At 37.8% G+C, this 25,905-nt stretch overlaps 1 protein-coding gene and 1 pseudogene across 5 annotated transcripts in view; one reads left to right on the top strand and one right to left on the bottom strand.

The window, feature by feature from the left end:
- Nucleotides 1-12,671: 12,671 nt before the first annotated feature.
- Nucleotides 12,672-13,641, bottom strand: LOC140526456 (charged multivesicular body protein 2b pseudogene; annotated as a pseudogene).
- A 4,690-nt stretch (nucleotides 13,642-18,331) lies between these two features.
- Nucleotides 18,332-25,905, top strand: part of TTK (TTK protein kinase) — a 41,249-nt gene continuing 33,675 nt past the window's right edge. Inside the window, exons 1-5 of one of the 5 annotated variants that reach the window (XM_072642669.1) lie at nucleotides 18,821-18,979; nucleotides 21,029-21,250; nucleotides 21,572-21,715; nucleotides 23,796-24,018; nucleotides 24,904-25,010. In XM_072642669.1, the coding sequence (XP_072498770.1) occupies nucleotides 21,238-21,250; nucleotides 21,572-21,715; nucleotides 23,796-24,018; nucleotides 24,904-25,010 (487 nt within the window). In that variant the 5' untranslated portion in view covers nucleotides 18,821-18,979; nucleotides 21,029-21,237. Of the gene's footprint in view, nucleotides 18,980-19,050; nucleotides 19,230-21,028; nucleotides 21,251-21,571; nucleotides 21,716-23,795; nucleotides 24,019-24,903; nucleotides 25,011-25,905 lie in introns of those variants that run through there. The other 4 variants (XM_072642670.1, XM_072642672.1, XM_072642673.1 and 1 more) reach the window with 4 other exon arrangements.

Genomic DNA, 25,905 nt, shown 5'->3' on the forward strand with positions numbered 1-25,905 from the left:
CCAAGAAAATCAAGAAATTTATGAAAAGAAAGTCAACCAACTGGAAATAGAGAATCAGAAACTTAAGGAAGAAAATAATTCCTTGAAAACTAGAATTGGGCAAGGGGAAGCTAATGGCACCAAGAAATCTAAAGACACCAAGAAATCATAAAACAGAATCAAAAGATTGAAAAAATAGAAGAGAAAGTGAAGCATTTCATCAGCAAAACAACCAATCTGGAGAATAGAGGAGAAATAATATAAGAACAGTTGGACTATCTGAAAATTATGATTAAAAAAAAGAATCCTGAAATAATATTATAAGAAATTATCAAGGAAAATTGCCCTAAAGTTCCAGAGCAAGAAGAAATAGAAAAAAATTTTACCAATTACCACCTGAAAGAGATCTCAGGAGCAAAACTTACAGGAATACCATAGACAAGTTTCAAAATTCCCAAGTTAAGGAGAAAATAAGGAAGCAATTTAAAAAAAGCACTTAAATATCTTGGAGCTACAATTAGAATTACACAAGACTTAGAAACTACTACATTGAAGGACTGTAGGTCTTGGAATACTATATTCCATAGAGCAAATGAGTTGGGGTTATTACCAAGGGTAACTTACCCAGCAAAGTTAAGTTTAATACTAAATGAAAAAAAAAAATGAATGGACATTTAATGAACTCAAAGACTTTCAGATTTTGTGATGAAACCCTCAGAACTTAAAGGAAAAATTTATGTATAACATGTAGGAGAAATATAAGGTAAATATTAAAGACCAATTATAAAGGCCTCAGTATTGTCAAATTGTCTACTTTGTACATCTGAAAATATTAGCAATATTTTATGATTGTCATAATTATTCGATCAGTTTGAAAGAGAGGCATGGGTTGAGCAGAGTACAATGGGGTATACTCAAAAAATAAAACTTTGTAGGGAGAGATCAAAAGGAATAATTATCTCATACAAATGAGGTATAAAACGACAAATTGATACAGAAGAAGCTAGTGAGGGGAGGGCAGGTAGTATTGGAACCTTACTCCCATTAGGAATGGATTAAAGAGTAAACAACGTATATTTGTAGAAGGGTATAAAAGTCTTCTAAATACAGAAGAAAACGAGAGTAAAGGGATAGGGTAGGGAGAGAGGATAAGGGAGGGATGTTTGGAGGGGTGGGTAGGTTAAGGAATAGGAGGGCAAGGTAGAGGGTAAAGCAGAAGAGAGAGGAGAGATAGAAATAGGTTGAGAAGGATGGTGGGAAAAATAGGAAGGAGGAAAATATACACAAGTGATTATAGTTTAGAATGTGAGGGGGATGAATTTACCCATAAAATACCCAAAAGATGGAAGCACATTAAAAAATTTGAATTTAATAATATGTTACTTTCAGGAAATGCTATAAAAATGAGAGATACACACAAACATAAAATAAAGGTCAGGGGTAGAATTTATTATGTTAAAAAATCAGGAGTAGTTATGATCTCAGACAAAGTTAAAGCTAAAATAGATTTAATCAAAAGATAGGGGAACTATACTGTGTGTCAGTCATATTATTCTATATTGTTTTAGACCATTTAAAATAAATAGTATAAAATACCTGAGAGTCTACCTGCCAAAACAGGTACAGGAACTATACACATACAAACATAAAACACTTTTTATGCAAATAAAGTAAGATCTAAATATTTATTATTATGGGCAAGTAAAGCCAATATAATTTTTTTAAATGTCAGTTATACCTAACTAATCTATTTATTGCAATGCTATTCCCGTTAAATTAATAAAAAATTATCTTACTGAGTCAGAAAAAAAATAATAACAAAGTTCATTTGGAAGAACAAAAAAAGTCAGGAACTTCAAAAAAAAAAAAAAAAACAAACCAGGGGAAAAAAAGATGTAAAGGAAGCAGATTCAGTACTATCAGACCTTAAACCATATTATAAGAGGAAAGTATTGTTGAATTGTAAAATGGATAATTTTGATTATTTTAAATTAAAATTTTCTTGTATAAATAAAACCTATGTAGCCAAGAATAGAAGGAATGCAGAAAATTGGGAGGTGAGGGGGAGTAAACTTCAAGGTAGTTTTCCTTGATAGATAATCTCTCAGATAGAATGTGACTGGACTGCAGTATTGCTGTGCATATAGGAAATGATGAACTGGTTGATTTAGAAAAACATGGAAAGAATGGACTTGTGAAGAAAGATGCTATCCACCTTCAGAGAAACCAATGACAAGTGGAAATAAGCATAGTATGGTCTTGCATATATGTGTATGAGTGTATATGTGTATTTATGTGTATGTTTATGGATATCTATGTACATGTATGTACACACATATATCTCTATATATTTGTGCTTAACTGTAACCTTCTGTGTGGGGGGCAGGGAATAAGTACACAGCAGAGAACCAAAGAAAACACAAGGAAACAAAGACTAGATAGCTTTGAAAATAATTTATAGTATTTAATACATAGGTTTTCTTGAAATGGAAATTTATTGCTTTATATTGAACCCTCTTGTGTTCTACTGTACATGTGGCAATGTTTTTTTTCTTTTCTTATTTTTCATATGTTTGAAATAAATTTAAAAACTAAAAAATGAAGAAAAAGAAATGAGAAAGTAGGCAATGAGATAAATAGCTGCTGATACCTTCTCAGTCATTTTTTAAACTAGTAAGAGCATCTAATTTTTTCCCATCATTCTTTGTTATACTTTCTTTTAGATATATTGGGAAGATACTGTGTTCTGACAAATATAATACAAAATAAAATTAAATTCATAATAAAGGCAAGGACAAGGTATTATTTATTTGAGTTCTGAGGTAGGAAATATTACTCCCTCTTCTGGGGGTATCAGAGAAGGATTCGCTGAAGAGGTGCCATTGGAGTTAGGTCTTGGGTAGGATTTCAACAGATGGAAATGAGGAATAGGATCCTGGGTGGAGCTTCCAAGGTCATTATATGAAGTGAAACCCTTAGTCTGCCCTAATTTGGATACACATGCCTGGACCTGGATAAAACAGAAATGCTCTTGGCCATTTAAGTTGCTCTACAGATTTGGAGCGTGCTTGGCATAAAGCTTCTGTACCATTCAGGTAATTGTGGAAGTCTTTTTTGTAGAAACTAGGTCAAAGGGCGGAGTGAGTGGAAGTAGACTGTTTAGATAGCATTCTAATATCTGACATTCATTAAGTTCCCAAAGAGGAATTTGCTGCTGACAAGCAAATGGGCAAATTAATTTAACTTCAATGCTTCAATAGATTTATTCTTTACAAACCATTTTAATCCTAAACGATGATGGGCAACCATAAACTGCACCAGTGGGAATATGTATACAGAAATGTCATTATATGTACCTGTTCACAACTAGTGGTGTAATGAAAAGTGCACTGGACTGAGAATCAGGAAATGTGCTTTAGTTCTAGGTCTTCCACTAATGAGATAATTGACCATAAGCAAGTCACTTATTATCTCTGTGATCTTTTTCCTTATCTATAAAATGGGGTAATGCTAATACTGCCTACCATACTGCATTGTTGTAAAAGATATCATGACATAACATATGTGAAGGTACTTTGTAAACAGTGAAGCATATTAAAGGCAAGGAGTCATTATTATCATCATTATTTGGTCTCATGATGTCAGTGTCTAGGTGGTGCCTAAACATTTTATTTTAGGACTGATTATATCTCTCTCTCTCTCTTTCTCTCTCCCTCCCCCTCTCTCTAACACATATATTCCAAAAAGAGAAAAGATCACAGTGTTTTTAATGAGAAAAGGAGCCATAAAAAAGACATTACTAAATTACCTATTGTTTTTCTCATCTCTATGAAGTCTTTTTGAGAATGAAATTTCTATTTATTAAGCATATTGCCAATGAAAACATAAGAACAGGTAGGTTTTTATGGCTGATTTTCGATAGCGTACTACACATTTTTTTTTTTTAAATCACACAAGCAAGAGAGGAACACAGACATAACGAGGAAGAGAAAATTTTTGTTCCAAATATTTACAATTCAAAATCACCATAACCCAAAACATCATTTAGAGGAAATTTTGAAAAAGTACTATTCCAAAGTGATTCTTTTCTCCCCACATTGGTTTTCATTCAGTGTTCTATACTTTCATCTTTTACTTTTCTTCTTCCATATTTCTCCTTCGTCTTTTTCTTATGTTTCATATAATCTCTGCATTGGATAAGATCATTATGGAAATACTTCTGTTCTACTAATAAATAGCCTGCCTCTCTTGGGTCTCTCCCCTTTCTTAATATCCAAACCTCTTTCTCTTGCCCCACCTACACTGAGACTAAAAGAGCTCCTATGTTTTCAGCTTAGCTGTTTATAGTGAGGAAAGATACTTATAGCTCCTTTTCTGGCTCTGGTGTTTCTGACAGATCTCACAGGACTAGTTTGCTCAGTTATACCTTGCAACTTGGTACATATCAGATAAAACAGGGAGTGGTGACCCTGTGATTTGTCCCTTAGTCATTGTCTTTGGGCTTACATAATGCAAATTAGAGCACTAATCAGACCTGTTATCCCCTTCATGCTTATGCAAGGACCTATGTGAGGGTTAGCTTCTGTTCTTCACTCCAATATGTCTTTCAAGATTTATGTGTATAGTAAGTGAAATATTTAGGAAGCCTTTGAATGAAAGAGATTATGTTAAAATGTTATTATAGTGTTGTTATTACATGTTACAGATAGCATTATTACATGATACAGATATATACCCAGGAAACTTCCTACTGAATAAAAATATTATCATGAGGCATTAACAATTTTACTTTCTCACTTTGGATACAACATGCATACACATAATAAGCCACATCGTATCAAGAATGAAATGAAGCCCCTTCAAAAAAGCAAATAGTAGTTATTTCTTATGCCATATTATTCATTTTAAATCATTTTTTACCTCAATCAGATTATAGAAATCTTCTTAGACTTAGGAAGATCATAAATCTAGGGCTAAAAGGGACCTCAGTCCATCCAACCCAACCCCCTCATTTCATACATCAAGAAATTGAGGCCCACCCAGGGAGTTTGAGAAAAATGCCCAAATCAGATAGTATTGTTAATATCTACATTTTATAGCATCATTTACACTTTTTTCCTTAACCAGTAGAAAATTTCTCTAGGAATATATTGCAATGACCCTTCAGTGTGTTATGTAAATGTTTTAGCCAAACAAAGTTTGTCTTATCTATTTAGAAACCATTCTGGATACACAAAACAATATTAATTTGGGGTTTGGACAAATGGTTGGTTGAAGTGCTCTAGCTAGAGATGTCATTTTGTTGTACTTACTCTACATAGTCTTCTATTTCCAATGGCATCGTTTTTCAGCATACATACTGAGCATCAAAATGGAGATGAGAATGTTAAAGTTTAACTCAGTTGATACTACTAATTTACTATGTTGACCTGAGAAAATCTCTTATGTGGTTTCCATCTCAACTCTTCATTGATAAAATGCTTATCTTAAATCTGACCTAACAGGGTTATTATTAAATCCTTATAAGGAGGTGAGTGGGAGAACAGACATAGTCATGGGTGATCAGTTCAGGTTAATTGGGTAATTGAGTTTCTAGTTCTTCTCTTAGAAGTTTTAATTTTACCTTTTCACTTCTGAGCACTTATATAGCTCTTTAGAAAATGCAGCCCACTTTCTTCTATTATATTAACCTTCAGTTCCTCTCACCTTCTCTTGCCTTTTCTTTCGCATTTAGTACCTAATTTTTACCTTTTCTCTTTCTACTACTGACTCAGATAGACAAAATTGGCAAGTGAAAGTAATTGACAGAGAAAGATTGAGAGAATCTATTTGTATGCACTACAACCTTTTAAATCCCTTTTTCCCTGTCTCAAGCCTTAGGAATCACTTAGTTTTAAGTACTTGGAAAATATAACATGATTATAAATAATAAATAGAATCATTTTAACAATTTAAGTTTTATAATTCATGAAACAAAGAAAAATAATACAAAACAGCCCTCAATCTGATATGACCTTTCCTATTCCTGTAGTGACTGTACAAAGGGGCTGAAAAGGGAATAGATACATATTACTAAGAATCCCAGGGATTTTAGAATATCCATAAAAATTCATTTATATGTTGTTATTCTAAATAAGATGCTTGTTCAGTGACAAGTGACTACTAGAAGAGCTGAATCACATTAGAACTGACATTCTCAAAATAAATGAAATCAGAAGATGTAAGGAAGCTTCAGCCAAATGAAAAGACAACTTTGATAGATCCTTATATCCCAGATAGACAGATTTCTCCCACTTCCTCATCACATAGATTAGGCTAGTCCTTTCATACAGCTTCCTAGAAGTCTCTTGCCATGTTGATTTGGCTTCTTGGTCATCTAAAATTCTCATGGGAAATTGGGATCCTTCAGACTTGGCTGATGTCCCAAGGCCATGGGACTCACCACATCCCACCCTGCTGATCCACCTATGCACATCAATTTACCCAAGCTAAGTGCTACAGTATCCTTATTGATGTAACCCAGGTGTTCTGAGATAGGCCTAACTCAGGTCAGAACCCTGACAGTTTAGGTTACATATTAGAAAAGAATTAGACACTGGAAGATCATCCAATAATAAACCAAAGGAGATTTACTTAGCAGGAGGATAGTCAACAAGGGTAGAAACTGAAGACAGCTCAAGTAGATTCACCTAAGCAGAGCTCCCTTTTCTGCGATGTCCATCATGATTCAACAACCAAATAGCAGAGAGCTTCTGGAGATTGTTTTGACTGCTTTCTACTGATGCACCTAGAAACTGATGTCCACATTCTGAACCTTTAATCCCTTGAGCTAACCACTACCTAAAATGGTCTTAACACTTTTAACAGAAAAATTAGCTTAACTTGCATGAGGGGAAAGGTTAGGATGTTTCTGCTACCACAACATATCTTTAGCTAAGCCTGGGGTATTTTGTATGAGACTCTGAATTGGTGCAGAAAATGCTAATAGAATGTTTTGTGATTGTGTGTGGGGAAGAATTGAAGAATCTATGGAGAGATATTTTTCATCCTGTTACTGAGATGGCATAGATGATGCCAGACTCTCCTAGGGAATGACTCCAGAAACATGGAGACAGATAGACCTACAGATAGACTTTGATATCTAATATTTAAGACATGTAGGGGAAGGCAGCTTCTGAAAATGTCCCGGGGAAACCAGGGCATTTGCCAGTGGATAAAATCAAAATTTCCCTCTCTTGTTTGAGCTGATACTTTCCTTCCAGCAAGAGAGTTCATTGTGTTTTCTGCTATATTCTAATCTGTATAACTTCTCTGATTTCTGCTTGTTGTTTGGATAAATGGATTTACTTGTTATTATTTGTGATAGTATTTTGTGTAACTAGCATTCATGAGAAAAGGATCAAACTGGTGAGTTTAAGCCATTGACTACCCTCCCCCTTTAAGGGACACTGGGGCAGCTAGGTGGTGCAGTGGATACAGTGCCAGTGCAGGAGTCAGGAGGACCTGAGTTCAAATCTCACTTCAGACACTTGACACTCACTAGCTGTGTGACCTTGGGCAAGTCATTTAATCCCAATTGCCTCATCCTGGGTCATCTCCAGTTATCCCGATGAATATCTGGTCACTGGATTCAGATGATTCTGGAGGAGAAGTGAGGCTGGTGACCTGCACAGCCCTCCCTCACTCAAAACAAAGTCAAGTGCAAGTCATGTCATTATTTCTCTGATGGCATGGTCTTCTTCGGCAATGAAGGACAAACACACATTTAAGGGACAGAGCCCATGAAAGCTAGTCGTTTTTATTCAGAACCTATGTGCATATAGGTCAGCAATATTTAGGGGGGTAGATATAATTCTACCCTCTTCTTGAAGATTAGAGAATAGCATGGTCACCCCAATAACTCTTCTTCTGCTCACTGAAGAAGGTGAATGCTCAAAATTTCATTCACCTTTGGAGAAGAATGGGCAAAATTCCAGAGATATCTATCTCAGTTTCCCTTGAGTCATATTTAGATAAGTCATGTGAACATATATATCTTACATGAGTAGCACATACCTTACACTAAATAAATATCCTATGAATAAGTAAGCTATCTTTTGTTAACAGTTGAATGACCTATGAATGTCTTATTTCATTCTAATATCTAAACTAACAGGAGGTAGACTTGAACCAGTCTCTTCCCCCCTGACCCTCCCAAAACCCTGCCCCATTACAACAGCTCAAAAGTTCATCTTGGAAAAGCAAATTTAAAAACTTGGTGGAGCTGGTTTTATTGTACAGCCAAGGACAGCAAGAAACATCATTTCATGAGAAAGCCATCATTTCTCATTTCAGTCTTCAGGATAAGCATTAAATTCAATAAACATTTATTAATCACTGTCTATTCAATGGGGATATCAAGGAAAAAATGGAATATGACCTGCAACCAAGGAATTTATAGTTGATTGAATATACAGTTAAAAATTTACAACAAAGATTCACATCTAGCGTTAATAATACTAACACCACCAAAAAATAAAACTATGTTTTCAAAAGACAGGAAATGACTGGTTACCAAAGTGGGAGTCATTTCTGAATCAGTTGTATATGTACTATTAAACATATTAGACTAAAAACAAAATCAAAATCAAATTAGAAGAAAATGATAAGATGTAGCATCCAAATAAAAGAGTTTTATACACACACACACACACACACACACACACACACACACACACACACATAAATTATTGTCACTCCAAAATAGATATCGGATGAAGGAACAGTCTCTGTTATAGAATTGATATATTAAAGTATATGGAATGTTCAGAGAAGATTACCACCTTTGGTGTGAGGGCTTGCTGAGTTCTTTTCAAAGCTGCTCATCCACCTTTGGTGTCCACCGCTCACCCACATCTCACTTGTGGCTCCACAAAGATGTAGCATGCACAGCAGCCACACCCTGGCAAAATTGCCTTGGCAGACTGGCTAAGCCAGGTTGAGGGTACATCAAAACCATTGGTGAATTAGCCAATGACTACTAATGTCTAGTGAATGTCAGCCCCATCTTGGAAAATGGGCTGATGAAAACAATCTACTCCAATGACCATGAAGTCAGCTGAAGCAGGCATTATGGAGCACTTGCAGTTTGTTCAGACACCAAAGATTCCAAGGTCATCCATTACATCCTGAGCCATTGCCAATTATCTTGACTTTTGTCTTGCCACTTGACTTCACTCACTCTGGAAAACAGAATGAGGCTGACAACTTTGTCCAACTCTGCTTCATTCAAATCCAATTCTAGCACAAATCAAGCCGTCACCCTGTGATGTCACTGGTCTTCTTCAAAAAATGAAGGGTGAATAAAAACAACAGGACATAAAGCATCCACTATAACGGGTACCAGAAGTTCTTAGAAACCATCTTATCCAGCAAACACTTGATCTCCTTGTCAAGTGATAAAGTGAGATCCTTTAGGACAGAAATGATTTCATTTTTGTTTTTGTATCCCCAGAGCATAGCATTGTATGATACATAGGCTACCCTTAACAAATGCTTGTTGGTTGATTGGAAAAAGAATGACAACCAGAGGCAAAACCAATTTATAAATATAAACTCACTTACAACACCTTATGTTCCAGGACATAAATGAAAAGAAAAAAGAAAAAGGGTCTGTAGAAGTTGATGGGTATCAAACATGAATTTAGAGGGTAAAGGAAGGTAAAAGAAAAAAATAAAAAAGATGGATTATAGATATAGATAGATTTGAGGTTTTTCCCATACAAGGTGGGTCTCTACACTCTTATGTGCAGCTTTTTATGTTCAGTAGAATAAGATGTCACCCAGAGTAAGGATATCTGTTATTAGCTACAGGTAATCAATGACTTACCATTGAGGAATATGGAGATGTTTATACAGATGACAATATCTTCTTTGTTCTTTAACAGCACTTCGTTTTACATCTCTCTAATGTACTTATCATGCATTATTTTACCTAACAATTATTCCTGTATGTGTTATGACCCTTTACTTCATTCTAAGCTCCATGAGAGTGGGGATGTGTCAAAGGATCACAGCATTCAGGTATGAGACTTTAGTGGTCATCTAGTTCATCTCCCTTATTTCACAAATGAGATATATTCTATCTCTAGATTCTCGTGAAGAGGATTGCATAAATGGGTGGATGGAGTTTGTTGTCCCCCCACTCAGCCCCCTCTCTCCCCAACAACTGTCATGTCCAACATGGAGTATGGATTCAACTGAGTGTTTGATTGATCTCCTGGCCACTTCGTCTGCTTTCTGTTTCCTTTCCTGAGGAGGTGACTGCACAGGATTCTCAACTGGATCTATTCAAGGTTATGAGTTCAAATGGTGTCTAGAGGTCTTAAATCTAATAATGGAAGCAGTCTGTTGTGGCAGTTAAAGAAGTAATTAACTGAGGAAGTAGGTGGGGGAGAATTTCAGAGTTCTGGGGGAATGAAGCAATAATGCAGAGCCAAGTGAAAGGTAAAATGCTTAATCAGTAATCCCACAAACTGCCTTGGGTTCTTATGAAGCCTGAGCATCATTCTCCCAGAAGATTGTAATAGCAGTTCAAAATTAAGTTTCTGAATCCTGTTTTAAATTTGTTTTTGTCAAACTGCATTTTGAATGTCCTGTGCATAGCATTCTTTTTATGTGTAGCAGTAACATATCCCATAGCTGATTCATTTGTGGAAATATAATACATGGTTTCACCCCTATCCTGCTGCCTCTTTAGGCTACACATTACAAAACAATATTAAGACAGTACTTTAGTTTGAAGTATTTGTTCTAATCTGAATGATGAAATCTTAATCAGCTGGGAGACTACAAGGACAGCTGAGAAATCCTATGGTATGGGCAGGACAGAGCCTACATATTTATGAGTATAGTGGATCATGGAAGCTGGGCTCCAGCTAAAGGCTCCTTTTTTCCCCCCAGGAATAAAACCTTTATTAGATTTTTAAAAACAAAGTAATTTATAAAAATCGAGAGTCCCCAAAAAATAAATGAAAAAGAAATAAGCACAGTTAGCATTATTATTTGCATTCAAGAGCTCCAAAGAGTTTCAGATCTTTTTCTTTCTTGGTCTCTCTCTCTCTCTCTTTTTTTTTTTTTGTAATCCAGTAGTCTCTAGACAGGCTTTTAATGTTCAGAGAAGCTATGTGAACTCAAAAATTCCCATTATCAGATCCTAAATCAAAATTCAATTTTTGATTATTATACAGATGTAGAATCCAGTTTCCCCTTCCTGCCTATCAATCCTTATGGGGTAATTTGTTCCCCCCTTTTTTGGTTTTGTTCAGGGTTTAATTTATTATCATAATAGTAAACAACCCCTACCATCTCCAGTTTTCCAGATGACAATTCCTAGTCTATAGCGACATATTCTTAGGGAAAATATTAAATACATTTTCTACCATGAAGTTATTTTAAAGAACAATATTAAAGGACTTAAGAACCTATTTCTGTTCAATTTTTCCAATACATACACATGAAATACTACAGCATTTCTACCCTAAAAAAATACAGCATAGTATATTAATACACTTTTTTTAGGCAGCATTTTTCTGAAAAGTTTATTTACAAAAATTTCAATTACTTTTGCTTTAAAATTGCAATTTTTAACATTATCCTCTTAGTAGTAGTGGTTAACATGGGACACAATGGCTTCAGTCTAAGGATGAACTCAGCTCATAAGAATATGAAAGGAAAAATAGGATGCATAGAGAGAAAGGCACAATACTCCTTTCAAGGATCAACAAATTGTTACATTATGATTGTAATTAAAAAATCAATGCCCTTCACTGCTAATTTTTTTTAGCATTTTATGGCTGGAAGAGATCTTTTGCAGACCATCTTGTAGAGACCCTCTCATTTTACAGCCTGAAGAAACTGAGGTCCTGAGAGGATAGGTGACTTTTCCAAAGTTTTTTCCACTGGTTTGAGTTACGTCTGGAACTCAGGTCTCCTACCAGTTCTGTGCACTAACAGGTCAAGTAAAGTGATGGGTCCCAGATAAGAAACCTGGGGAATTCTCAAACTACATCTCACTTTAAGTTTTAAATGGATAATTCAAGTTTCTCATGAATTATTTAACGATATCTGTACAATATTTTGGCGCTACAAGTATTTAATTAAGGCAGATGCGAAGAATGTTTTAAGTTATAAACTTTACATATTGAAAGAGGGTTTTCCTTTCAAACCATTTTAAATATAATATGTTAATTGAAGTTCTTATGGCCATGGTTCAAAATCAGTTTCAAAATACAAGTAGCAGACGTAGGTCACCTGTTATTTGAATCTTCTGCAATTTTTTATGTTGGTACTTAATGACATTTCTTAGTGCCATTTGGGTAAAAATGCTGGGGAAACTGGGAAGCAGTCTGGCACAAACTAGGTATAGATCAGTATCTTACACCTTTAAAGAAGATAAGGTCAAAATAGATTCATGACCTAAACATACAAAGGTAGATATAAGTAAATTAGAAAAACATGGAATTTATTACTTATCAGATTTAGAATGCAAGTATGATCTGACAGTAACCTAACAGAATCTTAGAATAGTATGCCATGCAGGAAAGAGGTTTAGACATAATCATTTCAAAGTATTTGGTAATTAAGATTCAAACTGTTTTCTCTTTTTGTAAATCATTCTTTGGCAAAAAACTTAAAACAAGGTATGGCCTGAAACTTCATTGACTTTGTCTTTTTTACAAAATAAATACATTTTGTAAAAGGAATCTATAGGGCCAGTTTTATACTGATTGTAAATCATTAATATATATCATAAATAAATTTCAACTAATCTACTTCCAAAACTTTAAATTGCAGTTCAATTTCTTCATCAGATATGGTAGATGCTTTTGATGTAGATGCAGATAGTAAGCCTCGGGCAGCTGATGGTGCTTTAGCCATCTTTCCAGAAGTTTCAATTCCATTTTCATCAAACACCTGGTTCACAATATCCTGGCTTTCTTCTTCATCATCAGATCTATCAAAAATGTCATCCAGTGTATCACTGACCATTTCTTCATTTTCATGTTTTCCTTCTGGAAATTCCGCATTGTTTGTGATGTCTTTTGTGGCTCCATCTTCTTGTTAACTGCCTGCATTGTTTTTGCAGTAGTTGACACAGCTCCAACCATCTTCATCTGAGATTTCCTTACTTTAGCTTGTGTACACGTAGAAGTGACTTTTGAACTTAAGCAAAAGTTCTAGTTTTCTATTTTCTCAGTTGCACAAGCTGTTTAGCTAAAATCCTGCAGGCTTCTTTGTTATAATCTTGACCATTTTCTTGATTTCTAATTCCAGGTGTTTTTCTTGTTTTTCTAATGCTGCTCAATCTCTCATTATAGCTCTCTGTGCAACTCATAACTCTTGATTCTGCTCCTTTATTACATCATTTACTGTCTTCTCCTTGAAAAGAGAGGCCATGATCATGGACCCCTGTCCCTGAGCTGCAGACTGGACTAGGGCAAAAGAGAAGCCTGGGGAACTTTGGAAAGGAATGGACCAGAAGGGCAGGAAGAGGAGCCACTGGTCTCCTGGACAGCCCAGGGGTATGATATGGGGTCTGCACTGTTGGAACCTGCAACTGTCACCTAGCAGGAAGCTCAAGTCTAAGGCCTCCTTCTTGTAAGAGCTCCAGGACCTCTGTCTGTTCTAGGCTCTTTCTGGATTCCTTCCTGATCCTTCCCTCCACTTACCAGGGTTACTGACATGCTGGTCTTCTGCCACAGGCTTCTGGGACTGCTCTTGCTGAATTTTACCTAGGAGCTTGCTTTTGTACCTTCTTTGAAGCCTAGGTGCCCACCTCAATCCTACCTAGAAAGCTTCGAGACTCTGTGCTAGACCAGGGCTAGTTTGAGACCTAGTTAGGATTTGGTAGACCTCAAACTTTGTTTCCTGAGTAGCTGAGCTGGGTATAGCTAGAATGCCCTAAGACTGCTCCTTTCCTGAGTCAGGTTCAGGCATCTAGACTCAGTTGACCACGGGCTTGGGGAAGGCTAAGGCCACTAATGGACTTGGGCAAGGAATGTGGTGCTACATCTTTCCAGAATGGCCCAAAGTCACTTTCTTGCACCCACAAGCCTAAAAGAAGGCTCTCTCTTGGAGGATCTCAGGCAGACTATACTGGGACTGCCCTGGGGTCTCCAGGGGCAGCCATTCTGTGTTCAGCTTTCACATTAAACTATAAGCTTATCAATCTGAGATATTAATGGACTCTAGGGAAATCACTCTGTGGACTCTTGATTTGGGGAGGAAAATCTAAAGAGGATTCATTCTATGGCCTAGTAGAGAGGTACATCCTTAAACCTCAGTGGAGTAGCTCAAGAGGGGATCTAGGATCTTTTGCTTTCTAACATCGAGTTATCTTCCTACAATCTGCACTATCAGGCATATAGTGTGGCCAAGTTTTATCACTTATGTATGCCCTCTCATATTTTGACCAACTCCACTGGAACCCAGAATCCATTATCTACCTCATATATGAACATGGACTTGACAGTACCACTATCAGAGGAATTTTTACTTTCTTGAATCTGTACATTTTCTGGACAATTTACCTGTGATCAGTCCAAGTGACACAGAAACCAGGGAAATATAGAAATGGGTAAGAAGAAATTCAGATTCTCTGGATGACAGAGTTTAGAGGAAATTATCAGGTTCCCAGTTTCATAGCAAGAGTCAATCCTACCAAATGCATAGTACAAACATTATAAAACTGACTCTTGACATGCCATACTGAAGGAACATCAATCAACAAATCCTCCTCCATTGCCTTTAATGTTCTTCCTAGTAATGGATGCATAGGGCACAAATAGAAAATGAAATTGACCGAAGCTATATTATATGAAGGGAGCTATTGAGGCAATGTATTACAAAAGAAAGAATATTGACTTTGAGTTAGAGGAAATGAATTTAAATAGTACCTGTCAACTTTCCTGTGTCATTTTGGGCAAGACACTTAACCTCTCTAGGTCTGTTTATTCAGAAAGTTGGACCTAAGATGGTCTGTAGGGTCCTCTCATCTATAAATCTATGATGGGAAACTACTATGCCTGAATATGAAACTTTTCCCGGGTCATGATAGCTTTCCTTGCTGACGGACTCTACAGTTGTTTTGGTTTGTCAAGATACTATTAGGAGATACCGTGTTTTCCAGAGCTAAGACCCAGCAAGCAAGCTGTGCCTTGAGCTCGGCATAACAACAATCCTTTCTACTCTGTGTCTGTGTTGCAAGCTGTTTCCCTCACTATAGAAAATAAACTTGTCTTAGTCCCTGCACAGTTGTTCTTGCCTGCTCTGTTTGGCTCTGGCCTCCACAGGCTAAGAGGTACGGTCCAGTTGATAGGCTTTCCTTATGGCTACTTAACTGCCTTTCTCTCTCCCAAAATTTGATGACTGACAATCATTTACTAAATCTTACATGGATATATAAACTCCACAAAAGCTCTGTTCATACTTCATCATGGTGTGGCAATGACCCTGATTTCTCAGCGTAAATGAAACACAAATTCTGCCAGGTTTCACCAAAGCTCAGAAAGTTTCGAGTGTAGTCCTGGTGAGAAGGCCATGCTGCTTAAGAACCTGACAAATAAAAAGGCAGTTATCACTAGTGAGTGGACCATTAAGTGAAGTCTTCTTTGACCACAATAACTCATAGAATGAAGACAAATATAGGGTGGCTCTTAGTCCCATGTAGCCTTATCTCAATTCTGCGATGACAGAGGCCAAGCTGCAGAACTAGGGGTAAGAGGATAATATAACCATTGTTTTAGACTCTAAACCCAAATTTAAATGTTGGTACTCAAAGTGTGAAATTCTTATCCAATAGCTAACAAATTGATATACCACTGAAACAACTGAACTGTATCAATATGGGCAATCTCTGTAGGCATAAAACTAGGAAAGGAAATCACAAGCAAAACAGAATATTCAAAGGTTCTCCATGGAGAAGTAAATAAGGAATTAGCAGAGCTAGTTTAATTGTGTAGGGCCCAGGTATGGGGAACATGTAGCCTTGAGGCCACATGTGGCCTTCTAGGTCCTTGAGTGTGGCCTTTTTGACTGAGTCCAAGTTTTACAGAACAAATTCTTTTAAGGAGATTTGTTCTGTGAAGGTTAAATTCAGTCAAAGGACTGCATTTGAGTACCTAGAGAGTAGGCAAAGGCAAAAAGAAAACATCATTTTATAGAATAACTGATATGTCACTAATTTCTCTCTAGGTTGTATTACTGACTCATCTCCACAGGACTTTCTCTACCTTGCCATGGAAACTTCTCCCTGGAAGTTTACTCCACTCCTGAACTACTCTGAACATTGGAAGTAACCTTTCCCCTTCTCTGGGGTTAGCTGGTTCTTCCTAGAATCTTCATTTTAGTGGGGAGGCCCATGTAAAGTTCCTTGAGGGTAAGGACTGTTTTTCTGCTTAAATAAGTCAATATGCAGGTAGGCACAGGGAAGAATGGCAAAAAAAAAAAAAATGTATGTGTATATATGTGTGTGTGTGTGTGTGAAAAATATTATTAAAGATTAATAAATGAAAGAGTCCAAAAATTTGAAGACTACTCAGTAGTCCAGTTTGACTGGTGAGGGCTATGTGAACAGAAGAAATGTGAAATTAATCCGGAAAGGTAGGCTGGAATCAAACAATGAAAGACTTTAACTATCAAGCTGAAACATTTGTACTTTAACCTAGAGCACTGGATGTCACTGAGATTCCTAAGCAGACAAAAGATAAGAAGACAACAGAGCATTCAACACCTATATAACACTACGTAAGTCTTTTGAGGTATTCCTCATTTGTAAGATGAAGGAACTAGAGTACTACAAGTTTCTTAACCTCTTTGGAGGTTAATCAGACCTCAGTTTCCTCATCTGTAAATGAATGCTTGACTAAAAGATCTCTGAAATCTCTTCCAGTTCTAAATCCTGAAATCTAGATCTTTAAAATCCCTTAGAATCTTAATCCTGATACTAAATGCAAATAGTCTCAGTCCTTGCCTTTGAGGAATATGTAAGGAAGGGAGAGTGGGTGGGAGGAGGTAAGGAAGAGGTATTGGGAAAGGAGAGGCAGGGAAATTAAGAGAGGAAGAGAAAAGGACAAATAGAAATAGTTATTATATTTAAATGTTATAAACTATATGTCTAGGTATAACTAATTTTATCAAAACTGAGCTGTACTGATAAAAAAAAAAAAACAGAATGGGAGAAATGAAGGAAAGGGATTATAATGAGAAAACCTAGGGTTTTCAAGTTAGCAAAATACTTTAGAGCGTACAAATGTTCCAAAAGTCTTGGTGCAGTTTGAAGCTATTAAAACTCAAAACTGTCCCAAGACTTCTGTGACACCTTGTATTATCTTACTCTTGACTATCTGGCATTTTTGGAACTGAGTGTCCAGGTGAAGTGGGAAACAAGTGCCAGGTGAAAAAGAGTGGCAGCAGGGCAAGTGAGAATTATCTAGTCCAGGAGTGAATACAAACTTCACAGAAAAAATCCCCTTAAAAGAATGTGTTCTGTGAAGTTTGGAGACAGTCCAAGGGCCGCAACCTGAGGACTTAGAAGGCCTCATGTGGCCTCGAGGTCGAAGCTTCCCTACCCTTGATCTAGTCATATTCTTTGGCAGCTATGGATAGAATGCTTCGCCTGGAGTCAGGTTCAAAAACCTGGCCTCGAACACTAGCTGGGTGGCCCTGGGCAAGTTACTTAACCAGTTTGCCTCAGTGTCCTCCTCTGTAAAATGACTTGGAGAAGGAAATGGCAAATCCCTCCAGTATCTTTGCCAAGAAAACCCCAAATAGGGTCAAGGAAGAGTCTGATATAACTGCCAAACGACTGAACCAAAAAAATTATTGACATTAGCAAACTGATTGGCCCAAAGGCGGCTAAGGAACATGACTGAATGAACTCAACAACAGGGATTTAGCAGGGTGCTAAGGACTCTCCGACCATGGACTTTGAACCCTAGTAGGCTGAAGTTGCAGTCCGTAGAACTTGCAGGCAGCAAGATTTGGGTTCGAATCCAACCACAGCGGTGACCCTAGGCAAGTCATCCGACCCATCTCAGCCCATTCCCTAGAGTGTAAACTAGAGAAAAGACTATCACTTATTCGCCAGGGTTTTACATATATTATTTTTACTGGGCCACAGGTGGTTATTGTTATTACTGGACAGGGCAGGGTCTCTCCGGACGGACAAAAGGATGTGAAGGATGCGTTGGGGAGGAAGCAAGTCTGTGCTGGCTGCGGCACAGCAGGGAGTCACTTACGGATAACTCGGGGAATGCAGAGGAAGCTGAGGCCCGGCGGGCCTACGGACTGGGGACCGTGAGAAAAGGCTCTCGCCTCAGGCCGGCAACACAGGATCGGCGACCTGGTGTTCATCCTGCCCCGGAAGGCTCCCCTCCCTGGAGACGGAGCCAGGCCTTGCGCTAGACGGAGAAGGGAACGCCAAGGGCCCCGGGGGGGAAGGGAGGCAAGGTCAGGATGACCCCAGCCTCCCACCGAGGAGGGGGTGGGAGAGATTAGGAAACCCGGCGGCTCTCCCCAGGCAGCTGGGCGGCCTTCTACTTCTCCTCAGCAACAAGCTCCTTCCAGGCGCGGTTGTGGCCTGCGGCACAACGAGACAGGACTCCAGTACGGTTTATTCTAAACGTCATCCTTAGGAAAACTAGAGTTTAAAGGCAACTTGGTGCGTGCGTGCGTGCGTGCGTGCCCGCGCGTGCGCTCTCGAGCCGGGGCAGAACCGGCGTCTTCACTTGCCTCTGGTCCAATCCCGATTGACGCTCTTCGGTTTGCCAGAATCTACCAATAGCAAGCCACGATTTCCACTGCGGGTAAATTCAAACGCCGCGGCGGACAGGCTGCTTCGGGCCTTCTCTCTACTTACTTTGAGTAATTCTCCTGTTCTTGAGCTCTACTTCGTGGAGGCTTGGGGGCCCCTCGGCCTCGGCCGGCTCGTGGGGGCCCTTGGCGGGGGCTGCCGAGGACGGTGAGGTGGGGTGAAGGCGGGCGGTGGGGAGTGGGCACGAGAGGCGGAGGTGCGGCGGCTTGGGCCAGTTAGGCCCTAGGGCCCGCTTGGTGGAGCCGCGGGAGGGGCGTGGGCCTCAGCCCGGGATGACTGGAGAGCGGCGCGGCCTCCTCTGCCCCCGCCAGCCCCATCTCGGCGCCTTCCCGAGGGGAGCGGGCCTGATTTCGGGCGGAGCGAAGAGCCAAGCTGGTTTGGGAAGAGGGACCCAAAGGTGGGTCAGAGATCCTCCGAAGGGAAGCAGGAGCGATTCCACGGTGGGAAGCCGTCATGCTGCCCCCGCCGGCCGCCTGATGAGTAGATGGAGCCCTGGGGGTCTGGTTCTCTGTCAGTAAGAGCTGTGTCCCCCCTCTCCTCCCTTCCAGCCCGGGTTTCCTCCTTTATGAACTCGAGGGAACTGGCCTAGGTGTTTCTTCCACTGCTAAAGCTTAATCCTCACTCGCTGTTTTCCGCCACCAGCTTTGTCTTGCCCCAGTCCTGTTTTCCCGCAGTCTCTCTATGGGAATGTCCCAGATGTCCTGGTCTTGAGGGATGTTTGCTGTTGAAGGTCGTGTAAGCTAGGAAGCTCCTCCGACAGTATTTCAGCTGAGTGCATGGACTCTCCCTCTGGGGTTCTTAACCTATTTGGGAGGATGATGAGGCCTCTTTCGGGAAAAAAATATTCTTAAACTCATAAAATACATAGAATTACAAAGTAAACTATTATGAAAATATTAAAAGGCAAGTTCATGGTCTCCAGGTTAAGAACCCCTGATCTATATGCGAAGGAGGCTCACCTTAGAGATCATATAGTAGTCCAGTTCCTCCTGTTTTGCAGTTTGTAGGAAATCAGGCGCAATCTTTTCCAGTTCATGTTTGTAGCCCTGTTAGGAGTTAGGTGACAACTTGAGAAGGGACCTTTATCTTGGACGATTAGATCCAGTGCCACAAAGGTAGGATTTAGGTAACAGGGTGGTAGGGGAAGCATAGATGCAGTACTGCAAGAGTTCTTAAAGGCCGTCCAGTCCACCTCCCTCCACCTTATTTTATTGATGAGAACATTGGGGCACAGATGGTTAAGGAATCCAAGATGACTTCCATTGGAGAGCCTAGGGGCATGCAAATGACCAGATGCTATGTACCACTAGTAGCAAACAGTAATACAGAAACTTCATGAAAGTCCTGCTTGGATACCTTATCAGGATGGGGAAGTGACCCTGGCTTCTCTTAAGCTATGCCTAGAGAGTCTATATAAAAGAGCAGCTAGGTGGCACAGTTGATAGAACACCAGGCCTGAAGTCAGGAAGACCTGAGTTAAAATCCAGCCTCAGACACTAGCTATTTGACCCTGAACAAATCACTTAACTCTGTTTGACTCAATTTCCTCATCTGTAAAATAAGCTGGAGAGGGAAGTGCCAAACCACTCCAGTATCTTTGCTAAGAAAACCCCAGATAGGATTACAGAGTCAGGACATGACTGAAACGATTGAATACCAAGAGAGTATAGGCTTTAGTAGGTCCTACCAAGCTGGAAAAGCTTCTGGCATATAATCAGCAACAGACCTTATGGAGGTCATCAGAATACTAGCCCAATTAAGTTCAGAGAGACTCATCAGAAGATTAAATAGAACAATTCATAAAGATCATTTACTAAGTCATGAAGAGGTTGTGATGGGCATAGATGGGAGAATTATACATTTTAGTGAATTATATTGTTCAGGCATATTAGAACTTTGATTATCTGTACTGAGAGATACTGTTTGTCAAACAGTATTACTGAAGTTACACAATCAAAACTGTTACAGCAGTTTACCTATACAAGTATTCTGCCTTTCAATACTAGTACAACAAAGGTTCCACAATATAGATGTTTCCTTATTTGAGAAAAGACTGAAAATTCATATCATTACCAATATGATTATTTACAGAAGGTAAGGTTTCTTTAAAACTTAGTTAATTTAATGCTTTAAATAGCTTTACATTCCAGGTTATTTCAGCATTTGATAATTCTGTATTTTGTTGCATTTGAAAAGAAGGCAAGAAGAAAGGATGGAGGGATGGAATCAGAGGAGTTAGAGATAAAAAAAGGATGGAAGAAGAGAATCAGCTATAGAAAAAGAGGCAGGAGAGCTTAAGAGGAAAGCAATTATGGTTTTATAACTGTTGCCTGTTGGAATAGTGCCCAAGTTTTAAACCTCATCAGAAGGGAAGAAACTCATCATCACTGAAGAAGACCCCCTTGATGATCTACTTAGGTTTGAATATGGCTCTCATTCCTTTTGTCTCCATATTTAATTACATGATTCAAGCAGTTTCTGCACGTGTGTGTGTGTGTGTGTGTGTGTGTATGTATGTGTGTGTGTGTGTGTGTGTGTAGGGTTATAAAACTTAAATGATGTTTTAGTTGCTTTATTTTCATCTTAAGTGTCCATCTATAGACTGAACTATCTGCTGGAAAGAAATGAGAAAAGGGGTTTGATATTAAAAGGCTAGCATTGTGCATGGAAAATATAATCTTTCTACTTTGATCCAAGAAACAGTTAAGTTAAAGTGCTTGTTTTTTTCCCTGTGTCTAGAAATGGAAGCTGAGGATCTAAGTGGTAAAGAATTGCTAATGATCACTTCCATCATGAACAAAGTTAGAGATATCAAAAACAAAATTAAGAATGAAGATCTTACTGATGACTTAAATTTTAATAAAGTCTCTGCAGATACTTCTGGTAAGCATTTTAAAATTTCATTTATAACTAAGATGATAAGAGCAGAGAGATGCTCTGCTCATGACAGGGTCTCATGGCTATTGATTTAGCCTTCCCTAAATCAATAGGGAAAGATTCAGAAGATATAAAGTCTAGAACAAAGGGAGTGATAGTGCTACTGATCTTTACCTCAGGCAGAAAATATTTGTAGTTTTATGTGCCTTTCTGGATGTCACTTTTAGGAAGGGACAGTGATGAGTTGGAAAATATCCAGAGGAAATTTACTTGTATGGAGAACCTTGAGGTCATTCAAGGATTGATTGAAAGAAGTGGAGTTTAGTTTGAAGGAAAGAATATGTAAGCAAGACATGATAACTTTCTTCAAATAGTACCCAGGGTCAGGTCCTGATTATTCATCTTTTTACTTGTGTAGTCTCTAGCAAGTCATTTTAGCTTTCTGGGCCTTGGTTTTCTTAGTAAAATAAATTAATCTCTAAGGTTTCCTGTGGCTCTTCAATCTCATGTGTATTAACAACTATTTAGTTTGTATATCTGATAATGTAGTGTTGTGCACAACAGATTTTGCATATAAGCATTTTCCCTTTTAAGTATGAAAATATTTTGATTACCTTTTAAATGGAAATATTTCTATTGTGGTTTCACACTTGATTATTTTCTTAATCAAGGAGTGTTGACTTAATTTCATCATTCCAGAATGACATTGTTACCTTGAATGTTTAGGTGTTACTAGCACTTGTTTCTTTCTTGTGTCAAACATCACTTGTGCTATTACTTGCACTCCTTCTATATACCATATTTTATGCTACTGCTTTGATGTGGTACAAGAAATATGAATTACCAAGCTTGTTAGAATGCTGTATAGAAGGGGGCTAGTAAGGTGTGAATTATGCCTCTCAGGGTTTCTATAAAGTTCTATGGACTAATTTTCGAAGAATCTTTGAATTAAATTAATTTCAGGATCATAGTTTTAGAGCTGGAAGAGATCTTAGAGATCATCTAGTCCAACCTCAAAATTGGCAATACTCATTACTTCCTGGATAAGTGATTGTTTTAAGAAGATCTGATTGATGACTATATATAGGGTAGAGGGGAGAAACTAGAGGCAAGTAACCCAGTAGGGAGGCTATTAGGCAATCATGAGCTAATAAGTGCCTACAGTATAGGAATAGCAATGCAACTAAAGGAAATATCAGATATGAGAGACAGTGATGAAAGGAAGAATTGAAAGGCTTTGGTTACTGGTTTGAAAAGTGGGTATGTGGGAGAGGAAGGAGGGGTTGAGAGTAGCACACTTGACCATATTCAAAAGTAATAGCTGAAAGGCGGAGCAAAATAAAATATAAAACCAGACAGTACCTTAGGAAGCAGTGCTAACAATTAAGCTAATGGAGGTGATGGAATTCTAGCTGAACCATTTAAAACCCTAAAAGATGATACTGTTAAAGTGCTACACTCAATATGCCAGCAAATTTCAAAAACTCAGCAGTAGTCACTGCATTGAAAACAGCAGTTTCTGTCCAAAGCTTAAAGAAGGACAATACTAAAATATGTTCAAATTGCCAAACAGTTGTGCTCATTTCACATGTTGGCAAGGCTTAAGATGTGAGCTAGGCTTCAGCAAGCTGTGAACAAGAATTACCAAAAGTGCAGGCTGGTTTCTGAGAGGAACTACAGACGAAATTGTCAGCATTCATTGGATTATGAAGAAAGCAAGGATGTTTCAGAAAAACATTTACTTCTGCTTCACGAAAGTCTTTGATTTGACATAGGATCTTGAGTAAAGGACTAATGGTGTATGAAGGTAGCAAACATAATCATTTTTTGAGTACTATATATGCGAATGATGAGGTTACAAGAAATAAAGGTTACACACACATTTTTAGTTAAATGAGCTAATTATACATAAACACAGTGCAAATCTTAAAGCATTATATGAATAGGTTATTGTTGTATAATTTTTTTCAGGAGTTATATGTGTTTCTGAAATTGTTGGATGTAGTAATTTTAGAATAATATATTTAGCATTATTTAATGTAGCTATATCTCTCAGGTAACAGTGCATTTTAATTATTTCATTCAGACAATTCAGGAACTGTTAACCGAATTATGATGACAGCAAACAATCCAGAGAACTGGCTAAGTTTTTTGCTAAAAATAGAAAAAAAAAGTATTCCTCAGGATAATGGATTTCTAAATAAATTGATTGGCCGTTACAGTCAAGCGATTGAAGCACTTCCTCCAGACAAATATGGCCAGAATGAAAGTTTTGCTCGAATTCAAGTGAGATTTGCTGAACTGAAAGCGTAAGTATTAACCATAGTATTCATATGTAAGGACAGGGAGTTCATTTCTATCTCTGTGTCTGCACTGATACAAAGTTCTTCCCACACAGTGGGCAATTAATAATTGCTTGTGAGTTCAGTCTGTTATATATTATCCAGATTCATTTTTATAATGAGTTTTATTTGTAAATATTTCAGAGTATCTATTGAAACAAACAAATTACTATTTATAAATTTAAATATATTTATTTATTTATAGTTAAATAGTTCAAAATGTACATTTTTTTCCTGAAGTTCTCCCCTACCTTCAACTTCTAGTATGTTGTCACTAAACAGAAAAATTGTAAATTATTTTAAACGTAATTGAATGACTGTATACACTAGGCCTAATTATTTAGAAAGAAAGCTATAGTTAACACTGCTATCCTACCCATTCATTCCCTATTTAAATTTCTCCATGTATTTAGATACATAGATTATTCATAGAAAGTTATTTGAAAAAAATGTAGCCATGAAAATTATTTGTATGCAGTCTTTTTTCATATCTTTTACACAGTCGGTAATAAAATCTTATCCTACTAATAGCCATTTGTTCAAGATCATTGTCTAAAAATACCTGATATGAAGCTAAACTTCATATCAGTAAGTATGTACGTAATGAGTTTCATTCTGCCTTTATTCTGTTACTTAGGAAAACATTTTATACTGAATATTGGTATTCTCAGTGATACCAGTGTTGCATGGCACTCTGAGAGAACAAACTCTTGAGATGCTTATATTCTGAAGAATTTCTGACTCTAGGTGCATGGATAGAAATTTGAAGAACTAACTTCTATAAATAAAGTTAACTTTTGATAGCTCTTTTTATTCCCATCTCATCCCAGTCTTCATTATGACATCTTACAGTATTCAAGAACCAGATGATGCACGTGACTGCTTTCAGATGGCCAAGGCTAACTGCAAGAGATTTGCTTTTGTGCATATATCTTTTGCACAGTTTGAACTATCTCAAGGTAAGATAGAACTGATTATCTATAATGTTACAAATATGTCTTATATCCAGTCTTTAAGAAGTTGTTTTATTTACTTGTATATACTTCAATGCTTTGTATTCAAACAATATAATATGAAGTGAATTTTTGAGGCAAGAGGTATAAAAGCATAATAAATTCTTGGATTTGAAATGTGTGTAAGAGCAAACATCAGAGAAATATGTCTTGTGACCAAGAGTCCTTCAGCTTTCAGGGAAAAATATGAAGATGTGAACCATGAGGATGTTTCTTCCCTCCCACCCCCCAAAAAAAACCAAAACCAGAACAGAATTATTCATCCTTTTGATTAAAAGAAACTTCTTCGTGCAATTAAAATTTACTGAGTATATGTAGTGGAAAAGAAATAAAACTCAATTTAGAAATGGAATACTACCCTTTTCTGTAGTATAAAGTATGATTAGAATAATCAATTCCTTTAAAAAAAAAAGAAGCTTGATTCCGTGAGGAACCGATCCTACTTCTTTGAGCTATTTAGACTTTTAGGATGAGCAAATTTTCTGGTGCCTAAAGATTATTGAACTAACACAGTGTTTGCATTTTATCTGTCGAATTAAATGGGCAGTGCCCCACTCTTGATTTAATGTAATTTGACCTAAGCTTTATTCTACCCACTGTAGTCCCTGGCTTCCACTTGATGACGCTCTGGGCCCATATTTTATTGACCGAAGGCCCCTTTTATACTATCTTATCCTCTAGTGTTGTTTATGGGGTAGCAGCAGCAGCAAGACTGAGGCTGGTGACAAGCAATACTCTGGGTCATGGTTGGTAAACAACTCAAAGGACAGAGGGAAACAGGAGTAAGTCTAGTAGGGGCAATGGGTAACCTGGGGAATTGGAGTATTTTGAATTTTATGCC

Source organism: Notamacropus eugenii, chromosome 2 (assembly GCF_028372415.1).
Source record: "Notamacropus eugenii isolate mMacEug1 chromosome 2, mMacEug1.pri_v2, whole genome shotgun sequence".
Taxonomy (NCBI): domain Eukaryota; kingdom Metazoa; phylum Chordata; class Mammalia; order Diprotodontia; family Macropodidae; genus Notamacropus; species Notamacropus eugenii.